Source organism: Varanus komodoensis, unplaced genomic scaffold (genome assembly GCF_004798865.1).
Source record: "Varanus komodoensis strain SLA01 unplaced genomic scaffold, ASM479886v1 scaffold6_4, whole genome shotgun sequence".
NCBI lineage: Eukaryota > Metazoa > Chordata > Lepidosauria > Squamata > Varanidae > Varanus > Varanus komodoensis.
This window is the reverse complement of record NW_025336347.1, coordinates 14,680,885-14,699,438: the sequence shown is the minus strand read 5'-3', so window position 1 is coordinate 14,699,438 and position 18,554 is coordinate 14,680,885. Positions and strand designations below refer to the sequence as shown.

Below are 18,554 nucleotides of genomic sequence, written 5' to 3'. Positions count from 1 at the left end.
AGAGCATTTTTACATGGAATCCCTCACAGGCAATCTTCTGCAAAAAAAAAATTAGATTGGAATAGTCCCTGAAAACACAATCTGGTGATTGGAGGGTCCTTCCTATCCATCAGGAACTGCTCTAATTAAATCCAGTTGAACTGAGCTTGTATGTAAGTGACATTATGTTCTTAGCACTTTAATACATACTTTAAACGTCTTTCTCTACAAGAGTATATTTAGTGATATTTAGTGTTACTTTGGGGTAGCAGTGGCTTTGCCTTGCTCAATGTTCACCATTTGGTATAAAGAAATACACACAGGAACACTCTTGCTCCAATTGCTCTCTGCTTAGAAATGTTTAATGCATTGCTGCTCACCTCTGCATGGTGTTCTTCATTCTGCTGTAGAACTTCAATTACCAGTTCCGCCAAGCGAATTGTATCTTCTAGCTTTTTGGCAGGTGTGACTAACCGACCTACATTTTCTGTAGTACAAGAACTTCAATTAAAATGGAGTGAGATAGGATAGGCTCAATGCAAGGCCAACAGATTAGGTGGTTAATTAAAAGCATCAACAAAACAATTCATAATTGTAATTTTAAAATCTACATCATGCAAGGGTTAAAATGCTATGTAGTTAGTACTGAGCAAACCATAAAGCCACGTTTGTTGTTATACCATGAAAACAGTGCTCCAGCTCTGAATTTAAATATGTGGTAAAAATTGTTTTACTTTGCACTTTAGATGATGGCTAGCATGTAACTAGATGGATCTGAGAAATTTACATTTCCTAGAGACAGCATCTTGGTATTATCTGCATGGAGAACATTTGATTTCACAGTTTATGGATACATATGCTTGTTCTATGGATCTTAAACAGCGTTACAGTTTTGTATGTTATATAAGATGATTATGATGTTGGAGCACTGGATTTAAGTGAATTTATCCCAGAGGGTTATACTGTATTTAATTTAAATTTTCAAGAGCAGGAAGAGAGTTCAAAGAGGTAAACCCTTGGTTCACAGCCTCCAAAACCAAATGCTAATGCAATGATATATAAGGGGTGAATGAATCGTTCACCCATGAATTATTTCAGTCCATTAATCTTCAAACGTTAAAAAAACCTGTACAAAAATGTATATGTAAATACATATTTATATATTTTTCCTTTAAAAACCTTCTATGCATATTTCCCTCAAAATATGCATTTAAAAACATATTTTAATCCTTTTTCTTGAGCAAAGAACTGTGTGATCACAGTCTGAATATAACTCAGTACTGTCCTGTGCATTGGTCCAGGAAGTGTGGGTCAGTTCAGAGTTCACAAATATAAAAATTTCTTAAGCTTTCCTATTATATTTGAGATCAGGCATAAAGGATGTAAAGCACAATTCTTTACCCAAAGCTTGTGCCTTGTCAGTAATGTATTTTTAGAGGCACAAATAATTTCATCCACTGCAGTTCTGCATGATCATGGTGAGGGGAATCAAACCTTTTTCCTCTGGTTCTATGGAACTCTTTCTATGGAAAGGTAAAGCAGAACTCTTAGGATTTTGAAACTTCAACTACTATTATGCTTGATTTTTAGCAGTCAGCATGTTTTGAGCAAGAGTGGCAGCTCAAAATGTTTGTGAAAGACTATCAAATCTTTTACTGGCACCCCTGAACAGGAATTAATGGGGGAAAATTAATTTTCCCCTCTCCTACTCCGAGGAGAAGCCTGACAGGGCATAAGGAGTCATGATAGCTCCTCCATGGCCATTCCCTTACCCAAACCCATAGGTGTGACAGTGCGGTCCTGTGTAAGTCAACTCATTTCTGAGTCAATGTGACAATTCAAGTCCCTGTCACATTGAATTCAATGTGGCTTATTCCCAAGTAACTGGATAGAGGACTGAAGCTCTAAGATCTATGTTAAATCAGAACTTTTATAAATTATTCTATTAAAAGTTCCAGTGCTTCTGAATAGTTTGTAAAGCTGCAGTTGAACATGTAGTTACTATTAAATGTATATGATAAAATGGTACATTATGTAATTTATTCCAATTTGGAAATTCAAGTTATGGATCTAAGTTTATGGTGACTGAAGTCATTATTGTGAAATGACTTTTCTGACTCAGACTACAATAATATAATTTGCAAGTTTTTCTGCTATAAATAATATTACTTTTTTCAATGGAAAACTTTGTATGCAGGCCAAGAAAGGAATAGTATTGGCAGGAAAGAAGGCGACCTTAAAAGTTCTGACAGAGAGTGATCTGCCAATTGTTACAATAACAATCGGATATTACAAGCCTTTGGTTAGCATTGGTATGATGTTACATCCACTCACATCATACTTGCAGAGAGGCCAAAATGCAAATATTTAACAAGCCTTTCTGCAGTAATCTGTCTCTAAGCTAAAATGTAGATCTCTCTTAAGTGTTATTTGCTTTACAACAACTTTTGGGAGTAGGGGAAAAATTCTACAATATTAGTGAATCATTTTATATGCAAAAAGCTGGAGTACTGGTCAATGCAACAACATATGTATCGATATTTTCATACATCCTGTAAATCATACAGATTCACATATCCCATGCAAAATGTTATGCAACAACAATGTTATTTTGTGCTGACGTTGATATTTGAAAATGTTGGATATGTCAGACATTGCTAGACAAAAAATGTGGACATTTTGAAACTAATGCTATATCTAGAAGCGTTGCACTAGGAATTTCTGGATTAAAAGCCTATGCTTGAGACTAGCTTCCTAAAAACTAAACTACAGGAAAATAAGAGAAAGGCTAAACTAGAAAATTCTGAAAGAAAAGCAAGGAAAACTATTACGGTACTTGGTGTTTGCTTAGGTATGCCTTTCAGCATCTGATTTATCATGTTAGTCTGCGTTTGCATGGATGAAGTGGGCCCAGCTGGGGGCTTGGGCACTGAAGATCGAGCTGTTTGTGAATGACGTAGAGAGACAGCAAAAGTAAAGACACACATGACTTCATAAACAGTGACACAAAAGATGAAAACTTTGAACAAAAAGTAAGCAGAAAGGATAAAAGTACAAATGGAATAGCTGCTGTTTTGCTTATCGTCAACTCAAGTACTACACAATTATGACAACAAACATTTTTTTCTAAAGTTGACAGATTCCACTATGCTATGAGAATTCACAATCTAGGATGCTTAAAATTCAGTGTGAATGCTAATTGTTATTTCATGTAGCCAAGTGCAAAAAGCAGGATTTTAGTACAATTTGTTGTTGCTGTTGCTGCTGCTGCTGCTGCTTTATAAAACCTTTCATCCACATGTGTCAAATGTGAAATAGCTTTGCCTGCCTTTTAACTCGTATAGTACCAAGAAATATTGCCTAATGTAGTTTTTGTCTAGATATTATTAGCTTTATTAATTGAAAAGGCAGAATAATGAATTGCTTTGCAAAGATGATAGCATTTTACAAAAAAAAATATGACACCATCTTGGAATAAAAGATAGTTATACAGCATTCCTTGTGCAATTTAAATATGTATTCAAATCTCTCACTTTTTCCCAAAAATGTGTGGTTTCTGATTGTTTCCAGCTCATTATTTTCCACTTGGAATTCTAGTGGCTTTTATATTCTGGGTTGAATCATATATAAAAACTTGCCAGTTCTATCAAATATGTTACTTTGCTGTTCCAAATGTTAGAGTACTGCAAATCAGGACTTGACCCATCTGTCATATAGTTTGTTATATCAGCCTTGGGGAATGAATATATATATATACACACACACACACACACATATACATACATACATACATTCCTTCTGTATGCACACAACAACAAATTCTATATGATGAATATACTTCTCCTATAGTTTCTGCTATATTTAAGACCAACATTTTAATAGCCAAAGCACTTCTCTAAACAATTCTGTCTGTAAGGAGTCTGGCATATTTATCTGGATGGTTGGTTGCCAGGAGCCCTTCTCTTTTGCTTGCATTTCCAAGAGATGGAAAAGTGAAAAAGAGAGACCCCAATAGTTTGGCTGCTTATTTAAAGAAAAGGGATTTCTGGCTGGTTATAATTTTAAACGTTTTATAAAAAGAATATAAGGGAATGTAAGATCAAGGACAGTAGTGATACTAGGTATGGGTGGATACCTGAACAGGGGCCTGCTGGCAAAGACCTTTGAGTTGCTCCTCCTCTTTACTGTTTTATTTCTGTGATTGATTTATACCTCACTTTTCTATCAATAACTACACCCCATCTATTTAATAGATTTTATATTGTTGCAACCAGCTTGTTTCTCTGCCTCTCAGTCTGCCCCATACAGTGAAAATGGTGAGGAGGAGCATTGATAAATGCCACTACTTCCTTGCTCACTGGCTCTCCACCAACCAAGGCAAGTGATTGCAATGATGAGAGCAAGTGACAATGGTGGTAAGATGGTCAACCGACTGGCAGGGGAGGGGCACTGAGTCTTTTGTTCTGCCACTACTCTGCTTAAGGCTTAGCATAGCTGATGTGTTGGTCGGGACATGGCTGCAGCATGCATCTCTCTCTATATATTGTTTTTTCTTTTCCAGACTGCAAGGTCAGGGTTCAGGAACAAGGCTAGGAATAGATCCACACAGTGAACACAACAGAACGTTCTAAGTGGTAGTGGGCTTGAATACATTTTGCTCCAGCATGGAGCAAAGAAAGACTAAGGCTTAAAGAATTGTGTAGCTGGATTCAGATTGGCCCACCTTCCTTCTGACTGAGCCTTTAAAGGGGCATCGCCTGTTCTGGTAATCTGAGGCTGTGATATTGTGGGAATTCCTGTGGCATGCCAGTATCATCACGACCTACAACCTCATGACCATCATGACCTAACCTACATCCTCTCCTGATCACAGGTACAAAACTGGGATGTGGGTGATAGAAGCCTTGTGACACCTGTCCATGGCTGAGCCTTCTCTTAATGCCCTTGAAACCTCTTGCCCAAGGTTCCTTACAAACCTGGAGCCAACATTGATCAAGATAATGCAAACACTTCCCCAATAAAACAAGCCACCACTTTCTCCACTATTCTTTAGCAGGATTCCCAGTTTGTCTGCTTGAATTCTACTAAAGTCAACTGGATTTAATGAACCTGTTTGAAGCACTGTAATCTTAATCTTAATCATAACCCCTTCCATCATCCAAACATTACAGGTCCAAGCTACCCGTAACAGATTGCCTCATCAACCACAGACTGATTAGACAAATTAAGATTCTCTTATGCTTGATTCTCATACTTTGTTTTGATACTATTACTTTTTCTCGAGGTAATTTTAAAAGGCATGCCCTGCATGATGAATGTTGCATTCAAATGCACCCTAAGGGGAAGAATCCACGTTCACTTTGTCCCAGGATCTATTCCTGGCATCTGCAGCAAGCAGCACTGAGAGATCTCCAACAACTTACATAGTATCAAAAGACCAATGGATCCATGTTCTGACTCTACTGAGCTATTCAGAAGGTCCCCCTCAATGCAACAATATGGAGAGATTGCTCTACTCCCCTTTACAGTTAAATGCAATCATAATAAATACATGCCCAATAAGTTAATGCCCCTTCACGATATCCAGATTCTCCTGTATGAAGTGGCCATCTCACTATCTCTAACGGCAAGCCCTCTAATCAGCACAGATTCAGTGCCTGTTTTACCTTGTATAAGGAATAGAAACTTGTATATATGGAAGACACCTATAACTTACAATCTTATCTATTCTATGTCCCTATTACAAAACAAAGTGAGGTATATGTACTTGAATATTTACAAAAATGCAGCAAATGTTTTTAGAGGTTCAGGTACAGAAAACCTTATAGGCGGAATATAAGGATTCAAGACACAAAGGGAGATTATGAATTAAATTTAACACATAAAAGTTTGAGGAACTTGAGGAGTCTTAACAAGATGTTTGAATTTTCTGTATAATTTATGTATTAGGATTACCTACAGATATTGTAGCTTGATCTTTCCTTCCTTCCTTCCTTAGATTTGCCTCGAATCCATTGATTAATATCTCAAAACATCATAAGCTAGTTTTTCACAGGTTAAGGAAGGGAAGGAAGAAGTAAGACTATTCAAGCCTTTTTTCCTTTTATCTCAAGTAATTATATCATTTCTGATTCAAAACCTTAATAGGGTATGAAGTTGGCTACACATTTCGTTCAGCATTTCCATATGGATGGGATTCCTGTCTGTTTAGGGGCTTCCCTGGTGAACAGATGCTCAGCCAGTTCATTCTTCTATCCTTCTCACTGCAGGTCAAGTGTGCATTGTTTAACAAAACACTGCAGCAGACAGAAGATTGGAAGTCTCCTTCCTGTTCTAGACCTCTTAAGAAAACATGTAGGTAATCTTGGTTACAATCTGGATTTTGTGATTATTTTATGACACATATGTAATCCAACTGTATTATTTTTGGATGATCTTTTTTATTAGAGTCTTCAAGAAAAGTTCTCTAATCTCAAATGTGGTAAAGTACTTTGGGGTCTCATGAAATCCTGTTTCAGAGCAAAAGTCTATAAGCCACCATTCATTTCAATTTCTGTTCTGAATTTTCTCCTATATAAAAGTGCAACCTTGCTCATTACATAAAAAACAGAACTGTGACAGTGTGATGGCAAAAAAGTTTTTAATCTTACAGCTCCTGAATTCTGTTCTTACTTCAATGCAATGGGGAGTTAATATTGGGAGAGCTTTAAGAGACTTGGGTCATTTTATCAGGACTCCGAAGGAATCATAAAAAAATGGCATGGGGTCTTCTGAATTTTTGCATCATTTCTGAATTAAAATAGAATGATTTTGAAAGAAACCCATCTCTATATAACTGTAAGATGGTAGATTAGGTTGGTGACTACACGATTTGACAATGAATGATTATGAATGATCCAGTAAGTACCCTATCAAAGCGCCTTTCAAGAAAAAATAAGATGGAGCTTCCTACTCCTTCCAGCTGAAGGTTGGACCCTGCAGCACTGAATGAGAACCAAGGTCAAATTCACCATGGAATGTTGGAAAATGATTCTGTAAGTTGCACATGCTTTGCACTGTGCTCCCTGTCTGCCAAAAAGGAAGTAGCATAAGATAACACATTTTGCAAATGAAAACTGCATAATGGAATAAAAGGGCAAAATTTAAACATTTTGAAAAATATGTAATTTTATTCCAATGAGTTGGCCTACACATTTTGGCCTTGAAAAATACATATTGGCCTTCTTTCTAGAAATGCCTACAGAGATTGCGGCAGGCACTTTGAAAAATACACATCTGTGAAAAAAGCCCATATAGAGAGCTGAAAGATGGGACTAAAACTACAGTTTTTCAACATCTTGAGATGGCATCTCTTCATTCCATTGGACATTTTGGATGCATTTCAGTTTTGTCTGACTAAAAATAGAGCAGGGGACCCACATTCTTAAAAATGATCTCTTTGACAAACCATACAACAACTAACTGGAAAAGAGCTTCCAATTTCCTCTTCTATTAGCTACTTATAGGGTCATTCTCCATGAATCTGACTAAGCCTCTTTTAAAACCACATGAGGTTGTAGCCAAACCCAGGGATTCACTTAGTTTAAGAATGCAAGGTAAGTAGACGTGCTTCCTTTTGTCTGTTCTGACTCTCCAAGCATTTGGCTTCATTGGACGCCACCAGGTTCTAGGACTATGAGAGAGGGCGAAAAACCCTATCTGATTTCTTCACACCCTACAAAATTATATGCATCTTTATCATAACATGTGACAGAATAGAATGTCACCCAATCTAGACACTGTGGACCAGGGAAAGCAGCATGCCTCTCCCGGCAACTATCTCTGCTTCTTTAGAGATATGTCCTTTGTTAGCAACCTTGATGCACATACACAAACATATTTACTAATTATTAAGCCACAGAATGTACACTATCTACAGCGCTCCCCAACATGTGCAGCCCTTGTAAAAAGACACAATCCCTTTCACCCAACAAGCAGCAGTTACTTCATTACTGTTGTGGATGATTTTCATCTGACCTGCTCCCATTCTGTTGCAGTGTGATTGGCAAGTATGCGAGAGATGTTTCCTCAAAGGATATCAAGGCTGGAGGAGAATTGCGCCCATGAGATACAGCTAACCTGCACAGCAAGCCCTGCAGTGATCCTAGTCTGCAGCAGCCTTGAACATGTTTCAACCACTCAGTTTTCCAGCAGCTGCACATTTCTGGCATTTGCTGAAGACCTAGACACCTACAGTGACCTAGCTGAAAAATATATTTCAGAGCTGATGGACATTTAAATTCTACAGCTGTCAAACATGCCTGGGTTGTGCAACTGCAGTTACTGTGTGCACGTGTACACAAAGCAGAATAATTGGGGAAGAGAAGGAAGGAAAAGAAAAAAGATGGGGGGAGGGGGAGGGAGGGAGAGAGAAAGAGAGAGAGAGAGAAGCATAAGACAAAGTGGCCATAGCAGCTAGCCTTATCAAGTTATTTTTAAAATATAAAACACATGACCTACATTAGACTGGATTGTGCTGTTGTCAGCAAACTGATCCACTGTGGTTTCATTTTGTTTTTTTGTTTTTTGTTTTTTTTAATTGAAATAGTAAAAACAGCAACAGAAAGTGTTTTTGAAAGCAGTCAGAGAGGATTTGTGCATATTTCCCTGAAGCTCTGCAACATGCACCACAATAGTAATTAAAATACCCCTGCTGATTCCCTGCTGATGCCAGCAAGTGCATATAGATAGCTCTTGCCAAACACTGGCATGAAAAGTAATTGCTTCATACTATGTTATAAAGGCAGTGGGTAGCAGTAGGAAGATCAATTCACTGTCTTAGAAAAGTCCAAATTCGAATCTCCTCTTTACTGCTTTCCGGATAACACAAGCAGCATTTTTTAAAAAGTACCCTATTTTTATTTATGGATGTATGTGTACTAAACAGACCTCATTTCCCGGGGCTGATTCACACTAGCTGCTGGCCTCCATGGGAATACCCGAGATAGCAGAGGGCTGGCTGGCTGGGTTGCAGATGGGCATGGCTTACGCGGAGGCCTGTGCGAGCTGGCATCCCTGTACAGCTACTGCCTCTGTGAACCCTCCGATTTAGTTTACTGAAGCTGCCACCAGGATCACTTGGAAATATTGATTCACACAAATGAGGTGAACATGCCTGTCTGGAGCCCTGTGCATGTTGGATGTGCTCAACTGAGCCTCTTGATATTCTTGATGGGTGGCATCCCACCTTCTTTTGGAAAGGTTACAGAGGAGGGCAACTCTTTTTTTATTTACCTGATTAACTTGTACCATCCTGAGGATGTGCAAAACTAGGAAACTGCAAGAACATTGGAAGTTTACTGCACGCTCAGAAAATGGTTTCTTTAGCCACCTGTGTGCAGCTCTTTCCTTGATGACACAAGGCAAGGCATTTCCCGTCCCTTACAAGTTGAGAGGCTTCTTCTTTGATATAATAAATACTGGCACGCTCTCCTATTGGTGCCAGTAGAACTATCAGTGTTGTTGCCCGAAGGCAATACTTTTTAGGACTTCAGGAAAGACTGTCAATAGCTCTTAACACTCATGTGATCTATCTCAATGGGCGTTAAGACAGCATGGCTCAACCTTTCCCAGCCTAGTTCCCTGCAGAAGTGTTGGAGTGCAACCTCAACTGTGGGGGGCTAGGCTGGGGAAGGCTGGCACAGGTGATGGGTGGAGATGATCCATCCTTGTACTCCCATTACTATTCATGGAAAGGGATGGAGCCAGACATCTGCATGAAATTAGAAAAGCAAAGCAGAAGGGACAAGACTAAACTTGAATACAGAATAATACTGAGGAAAGGACCAAGCTGGAGTTCCTTTATTGCTCAGAGTTAGACATCTGATGTGGGAGTGCGACGTCTGAAATACCTGAACAGGTGTTTAACATTCAACCAGGAAATGAATGCCAATCTTATAAAACTTCAGTCAGCCTCCAATGAAGCCTTTCATTCCAAGGGAAGCTAACTCCAGAGTAAGCACTCTAGCCTTAGAAATTCGCACCTTCTGGAGAATCGAAGCACACAGAAACAATATAACCCAGCACACAGATAAAAGGTCAAAGCAGATAACAAGTACTGCCCATTGCTGTGGGAAAATCAGTGGTACCACTAGTTTGATGTCTAATAATGTTCTCTTTCAGATGAAGCCCTCCAACTTTGAAACCTGTTCTAGTTAAATCAAACACTCAGCTCTGGGTTAAAGAACTCGGGAATCACCAATGGCTTGCAATTGCATTTCTTCTTTTGACTAGTCCTAGTGGGAAAAGAGCAGGAAAACACTCTCTGCGTTATGTCTGAACATCAGATTGCTTTCTAGAAGTGTTGTGATGTAAAACATACATGCCTTTGCCACTTTCTAGCAATTTCTTTAGGTCTACTCTCCTTAAATTTAACTTCAAAGAATCTCACACACTAACATTTTTGTCATTTTCCTGGACTGCAGAAGAATGGATGGAAGAATGTAAGCTGGGAATGAAAAACCTTTGGCCCTCCAGATATCACTGGACTAATTCCTGATCATTTCCCATGGTTGATGGAATGACTGGGAGTTGGATTCCAAGAACACGTGGAGGATCACAGACCCTGAATACCAGCAGTGAGGATGTGAAGACTGAAATCTTGCTGAAATTCTGGAGAGCTGCAGCTAATCAGAAAAGCCCATCCTGGGCCAGATGGGCAAATAGTTTGTCAATGTGTGAAACAGTCTATGGGAGTCCTACTTTGGGATTATTATGGGACTAACATACTATGGAAGTCCTATTATGGAGGGCCTCTTACATGGCATGCTGAACCCACTTTAGTAATAGGGAGATTATGATGATTTACGCAGCAAAACAGTGGAGCACCCTTTTGCTGATTACAGAATTACAAAAGTGGCAATAACCATCTGTTTGTAAATCACAGCTGTAAGTACTCTTACTGCTTATGTTAAGGATGGGTAACTTGTGACTACTCAGGTGCTTTGGCCACAGGTCCCAGTGATGCCACACCATTGGCTATGAGGGCTTGAGCTGATGGAAATTCTAGGCCAAGGCATGCAAAGTGCCACAGGTGTCCCACTCCTGCTGAGTTATGCTATAAAATGGGTATATTTTGGCTCCAGTATTCATTTCCTCATGTTTCCTTCCCTTCTCCATTTAACATGCAGGTTGTCATTTGCAGCTAATCAACACCTCCTTCCTTCCCCAGACAAACGATACTCTTACTAAATAAAATTAGGACCATACCTATACAAGGAATCAGCTACAAACTGCAATACAAAATAAACCACTGCGAGTGACTGTAAATGGCAAAATTTGATTTGTAAGAAGACTCTCAAAATCCTATTTTTGCAGGACGTATTATGCTTCTTGAACAGACCAAATAAATTGCTGTTGTGAGAATTACAGTGATTAGGGAATTTCAGTAGTGAAGATGTTCAGTTAGCTGTTCAGAAGCATTACAAATTATATCTACCTAAATTTCAGATCCTATAGATTGCTGAAATAATTATTTTTGAGCTGATTTCTTCTAAAAATTCATATGAAAACTTGAGGAAATCTTCTACATTATATTATACGCCATTTGCAATGCTACACTTCAGCCGAACCAGAGTTCTTTATTAACTTCAGAAGAAATGTATATGGCTGCAATTCTCTCAAAATACTGTCTGATGCTAAGTTCACTTCTTTGAGGTTCACTATATTACCATTTTCTCTGGACTAAAAGATAAGGTAAGCATAATTTCATATGAAACATGAATATACTGGATAGAGCCATAATCCATGTTTAATAGAATGGGATGCACATATATATGTATATATAATGCTATACAGTATGGCTCAATTAATCCACAGATTATATACATATACATATACATGTCCAAAATGTGGACAGTGTTGACCATTAGAAGAAAATCTCATTCCTCTGGTGATTATTCAAAAATAAAGAGACAGACTAGTGAACCATCATGTTCACCAAATACATAAGATTCATTACTGTAAGCCCATTATTTTGGCCATTTCACAAGATACACATGACATTAATTGCATGTCATCACAGCTGCCCCCTTATTTTGCAGATATGCATCATGTCCAGTGTATACTGAGCCACCATTTAACTCAAGTAGATGTGGATAAAGCTAACTGATCCTGTCAGGCCAACCCTAACCATATTCAGTGAGTCAGTCCAGAACTGCACTGGGGCAGAATATCTGATAACTTTGCAGAAATATATTATTTAGTTAAATTCAATAAAGCTGGGGGTGCTGCATGCGTGTGATACTGTGGTAACACAGCCACACAAACTGCTGGGTATGTTGCTTTACTATCTCTTACAGGTTTTAAGAGATAGTACAGGTTTTCTGACTCATTGCTCAGTTAAATGAGTAGAATCCCATTAATTTCAATTAGACTGAAATACTATCACGTAGGTCAAACTAGCATTAAGTAACATTCTGTGCATAAAACAATGAAATAGAGCCTGCATGGTCATTCTTACCCAGTGTGGCTTAAATAAGCCACCATAGTTTGCCACATGCGTGCAGTCTATTCTTGTCATCTGAACCTGGCTAGGGTGGAACATGGGTTTTGGGTAGTTTGTTGACCATTCCAACAACCCACACCTGACAGGTTCAGATGAATATACATGGTGTTCAACATACATACATACATACATACATACATACATACAAACTGAGGTTGTGTTACCAAATGGGTGTCCTTGGACAAACTATGGTGGGTTATTTAACCCATGGTGGGTCGCATTTATCATACAAAATCTCACAAAATTACTTTGTAATAGCTTTTTTCAGAGTTGACACTAATGCAACTCAGGATAGAATTTTGTACAATATTATGATTCTTTTCTTTCAAAATGATTTCCTTTCTTTAAAAAAATAATATTTAGACTACCTGTTTCCACAAAACATAAATGAAAGACTTGGGGGGAAAATAAAAATTAAATTAACAGTTCAGATTTTAAGAAATTTTAAATACAAACTTCTTATATAGTGCAATCATGATAAAGGTAGCATGGCCTAGAATCTGGACAATGCCATTTTTTCTAGTTAATTTTTAAAATCTGAACTGTATAATTGTTTCATTACATCACCACATTACAAACAAAAATATTACGACAAACATGACTTTTCTCTGACTGTATTGTTAGTACATATTAACAAGAAACCATTCCACCCAAATAGGGAATAAAAAAGAAGATATGAAAAACAAAAATGAGAATTAGTTCAGATATCAAACAGTGTTTTGAACAGCAAGCCAGACCGTTAATAGTACTGGGCATCAAAATGTTGTTTCAGGATTGATTTTTGAGTAAACAAGTTATGTTTTAATTAGATTGTGTCTCATCTCCTAGTAAGGTTGCACTGCATTCCTGTTGAACTAACTTACTAAAGAGGGGAGGGGAACACTAGCTACATGAATTAAGACAGCACAAATTAACTCCTTAAGTATTACTGCAACTCCAACTTCTCTCTATAAGGAGTACAAATCTTAAGGAGCTATAAAAACAAAGATAAATAAAAACTCAACAATCCTAGCAATTTATAATGCATATACAGTTGTTCACCTGCATCCTTTTGATTCTCTATATGAAAGAGAGAGAAAGCAACAAGGAGAAAGAGAGAAAAACAAGAACAGATATGCAGAATTAATGAGCAAGTGGATTAAAATGCCCCCCAGTTATGTGTGATATATGACATTCAAAAAAAGAAGAAAAAGTTGCCCAATCTCTCCCACCACCCTGAAGCATGGGATCATCAAAACAACTTGTTTTAAGAAGAAAAAAAGTTGTAGAATTGGTGGTTAGGTGGTAGAAGCTCTCAGAACAAACACTAGCTATCAGACTGGTAAATAAAGGTACATAATAGTGAGTAATAAGAATAAAGAATCCAGAATAGCGTTCTGCTTGAAAAATGACAGGCAAGGGACACAAAAGATAAAATGTAGAGGGACATATTGTTCTGTGGTCTTATACACATGTTGTTAAACATTTTAAAAACATAGTATTAGGGGAAAATAGGGAAGGCTCTTTCCCAGTGTCTTTTATCTGACGGCTACTCATCTCTCCCCCATACAGTTGCTAACCTTTTGATTGTGTACCAGTGACAAGTGTTTACAAATTGGGGCTACACAGAAGCAAAGTAAAAATGCATTCAGGTCACAGACAGAAAGAACTGAAAAAACTTACAGACAAATTGGAGTTCATCACATACAAATACAGCTTAATTTTTCTAACCTGCTTTTTAGGCTGATAAAAAGTGACTGGACTTCTCACACTGGGACTTTCACAGACAGAAGCAACAGACAAGCCAATGCTAAAAGACTTGAAGCAAGGAAAGTGAGTTGGTTTGGCTCTGGATTGTACTGAGGTAATGAAAACAGAAAAGAGTGAAGACGGCATGGTGAGGAGGGTGGAAGGTACTCACGAATGGTTAAATCCATCACTTGAGAGGCCAAGCAGAAGACAGGATGTTCATACATTTCTCTCTTTTTCCCTATAAAAGAGGATTTGGGCATGCAAGAGGCTTAGGTCAGAGGTAAAGAGGTTAGAGGTCATAGGTCAGAGGAAAACTTTACATTAGCTCAAAAGGAAAGTAGCTGTAGAGTATTTTGGGATACACACAGGATAAAAATAAAAAAGGAGATTTAAAATTGGAAGTTTACTGGATTAACCATTCAGCATGCTCATGAGTCACAAAAGAGATTGTGACCATGATTCTAAAGGTTTGTTCTGAATTGTTTGCAGGAATATAATGGTCAGAACGTCATGAACAGAAGGAAATAGAATTCTATTGATTTAAGGCTTTGAGATACTAAGGAGTTTAGCCTTCAGTATCTAAGGCTTTCACAGGTATTTCTTCATAAACATAGCCTCAAGCAGCATTGCTGCTAATTGTTTCTTAGACCGAGTGCATTAAAAATTCAGCTGTCTCAACTTAAGGAGGCATTTGCTTTCCAAATGGTAGACTCCTCCAGAAAAATGGGTCACACAATATTTTTATAGTAAATAATAATAGTGTTAAGTTTTAATGAGTGGACTATGCTCATGAAAGAAAACCTGAGGCATGCAGCTTGCGGATGTTGGGTTGTTTGAATTAACAATCCCAGCATGCTTTGAAACTGATGCAACCACTTTTTCATAGAGGGAGCACAGAAAAGTGGCTGAATCAACTACGAACAAGGAAGGAGAGAAGCAGAAGAGAGCAGGTAGTGTGGGATGAAGTACTTCTCTGAAAACAACAGCTGGAATTAAAAAGAAAAAAAGGAAACCAAAAGAAGGTTTGTTGCTTCAAATTTTCCCAGACCTAAAAGTCACAGTGCCAAAAAAGAGGGCAGATAATTAACACAATCAAGAAGAATTGAGGCACAAAAGGAAAGTACACACTAACTGTTCTATGTTTTGGGAAATGAATGCATTTTTACTTACAGATCATAAAGATTGTTTTTGCAAAGATATATCTGAAAGAAGAGAGCAAAGCTTACCGACAGAGTTAGTGAGCGTTACACAGAGACCTAGGGAGCCCAGTGTCCTTTCAAAAGGAGACTAAAACAACAACCCCAAAGCTGCCTTTGAACTGGATTCTCCCATGTCCGCATGAAGCATATTTAAACATTGAAATTTTTAACAGAGTTCACCAATTAAAACCGTTCTGTGAAGCTGAGTGCTTTGATAGATTGCTTGATAGCATAGCGCTCAAGAGACCTGCGTTCCTTCTCTATTTTCATCGCTCATTACTAAGTCAAGAGTTGATAAACATCCTTTTAGTGCCCAATTCTTAAGCGTTTCTCACTGGATGCATAACAATGAATTCATTACCACTGGTACACAATTTGCATTGTCAACGGGGAAAAAACATTGAAAATGATAGGAGGTGTATAATGTCCAGACCCTGGAAATATGTTACTTATCACAATAATCCAGTCCTCCTGAGGAGCAAGGACTAGGGGAAAAATTGAACGGTGATATTGTTTTCTCTAGTGATATTATTCTAAGGGAATTAGAACACAGCTTTAGTAAAGGCTCATAAATGACAAGAAACCACAATCTCTACCACACAATTCCATTTATACATCTAACAGCAAGGCTTTTGCCATGTTGTGTAGGAGTTTCAAATTACTACAGAGCAACCAACAAGGTAACAATGAAATTGATTAATGTGTAAAGATCTATCTGCATGTATAGAACTCTTGCCAAAAGCATATCTCCAAGCGAGTTTTAAAATGTCTTTTTGATGGCTGCATGTGTCTCTGGTCACTAGTTGTTATTCCTTCATAATGTAAAAGGTCAAAAATATCAGCTGTGGTGAATTTAGATTGACAAGAATGAAATCTGATGCAAGCACAGGACCAACTGATTTGACAAGATCTGCTATGCATAAAGGGAAGGCAGCAAAACATTACCCAGGGAAAAAAATGAGCATTTTAAGTAGGCTCACAAATGAATGAGTACAGTTAAATCATTCTTAATTCCTAATATTTCAATTGTTCTATGAACCCCACTGTCGGAAACAATTAGCTGCATTTCCCTTTCCAGTGACAAAAATGGCATATTATGTTTATCTCACTGTTTTGTTTTCTGGAAAAAATGGCAGGCATGAACACCGTACTATTGGCCAAACATGCTTACTTACTCTCCTATGCAGTAATGATTCTGTCATTCATTCACGGTTTTGAAAAAATAAAATATTAACCCTATCCTATCCTGAAAACAAAAGTGAAAATGATTTTGTTTTGTTTTTTCAGTTATATATCCTATAGTAAAAGAATTACTATGGTATAGGCTAACTTTTCTTTCTTTTCTTTTTTAATAAAAATGCAGCTGTCGCATTAGTCTCACTGAAAGACATTAACACCCAAAATGTAAATTTAGTAATAAAATCATCTTACCTTCAATTTTGGCATATTCTGATAGTCGTGTATAGTTAGTCAATGCAGCTTGTTCTAAGCATTTACGGATGACGGCTTTTACCTCCTCTTGAGGAACTGGAGTAACTATGTCTTTCATCAAAACCTTCATACAAGAAACACTAATTTGTTGTGTCATCATTATTACATTAAAAACAACAACAACAATAGAACATTTCATCTACCCTCACAATGCTCTTTGTCTCCCTCTCCTGGCCAGCACATGGACAGCAATAGTATTATCCATTGTTCCTGGGAGTTTCTTGGACTTGACCATCCAGTTCCACTGTTCTGACTTTCCTATTTATACTTTGAAATGGTATGTGGAAGTGGTCAGAAAGTTTCCAAACATCCCTACATCGTAACAGTGCAGATGAATACGTGAAGCACATATATTGTAAGAATCCTCATGTTATCTGTTATTTACATGTCATGCAGACGTGGTTCAATATTGTCTTGACTTAATGCTTGACCTCTTATGGAGTTGAGTGTTGCAGCCTGATACAGGAATGCTGTCTGATGATGCGGATGAAACCGTGCGCCCAGTAAATGTCTTTAAGATGCCACAAGATCTTCTTTGAGGCTGCTTTTCACAGTTTCAAAACATAAACAGGAATCATGCAAAAGGGGAATCAGCATTCTTCTTGGCACTAGCATATTGACCCCCAAAGAACTAGTTCCGTTAGTGATTGAGTTTAAATGCTTTGTTCTCACAGAGCAAATGCTTCAAGTTACAGGTTAATACAGTATGGTTGATGGTATGGTTGATGTAAGTTTGATCTTCTTGTGTTAAGATTTAAAGTAGTAAACTTCCAAATTTAATTTAGGCATACGAATTGTTTGTTCAGTGACACTAGACTACAGTCCCAGTTTTAAGGTTTCTATTGTTTTTGTTATTAAAATAAAGGCTTCAAAACAAATAAAATTGGAATTAGAATTTCAAACATTATTCTGTAACATTACCATAATTAACACATAATTCCATGTGTGGACATGAAGCTTCAGTTAGTGTGTACAGAGCTCGTTTGAAAGGCTGTGAAACTATAGAACCATATAACTGGGATGAGCAAAAAGGTTCGTCTGCCCAAACAGAATTTGCCATGAAATCTAGATCATGGCATGAAAACGTTGCTTGTATAAGACAAACCATGCACCGCAGGAAATGAAAAATAACCTCTCTGTCCAAGGAGATCAGAAGGAAGATGGTTTCCTAACAGATATATAATCAAACCAATTTAAATTCTACTGAATGAAAAGAAACACCTATGGAAACTCATTTTTTCACCAGATTTTCAACCTCCTTATGCTTACCCGTTCCAAGAGTGATAGTGTGGCTTTTAAAGCTCCTTCTGGTCGGCCAAATGGGAAGCAATACCTAGGGTAAATATATTGCTTTTAAAGCTTTTCCACTTATGCAATTATATTAACAGGCTTTACAGTGATTTGATTAAAAGGATACTTCCCCAAGACCTCTGAGTGATTAGTCCTTTTCTTCTAAATTCCTTTATTTAAGCTTCTGTCTAAGACAGAAGGAATCAGGTTGAACTATACTGTTAGTAGGACTACAGTCTTATAAGCATCTGATCCTAGGAGTGAGGTGTGATGCCAGCAATCTCCCCTTTTTGGTCATCCAGCTGAACTGCTGGAGAAGG

The 18,554-nt window shown here is 37.8% G+C and overlaps 1 protein-coding gene across 7 annotated transcripts in view; it reads right to left on the bottom strand.

Moving 5' to 3' along the window:
- Positions 1-18,554, bottom strand: part of CADPS (calcium dependent secretion activator) — a 386,101-nt gene that overhangs the window by 108,607 nt on the left and 258,940 nt on the right. For 5 of the 7 annotated variants that reach the window (XM_044451840.1, XM_044451844.1, XM_044451843.1 and 2 more), the window contains exons 15-17: positions 18,214-18,277; positions 16,885-17,008; positions 360-466 (exon numbers count right to left, since the gene is read on the bottom strand). In XM_044451840.1, the coding sequence (XP_044307775.1) occupies positions 360-466; positions 16,885-17,008; positions 18,214-18,277 (295 nt within the window). Of the gene's footprint in view, positions 1-359; positions 467-13,564; positions 13,583-14,423; positions 14,493-16,884; positions 17,009-18,213; positions 18,278-18,554 lie in introns of all 7 variants that reach the window. The other 2 variants (XM_044451841.1, XM_044451839.1) reach the window with 2 other exon arrangements.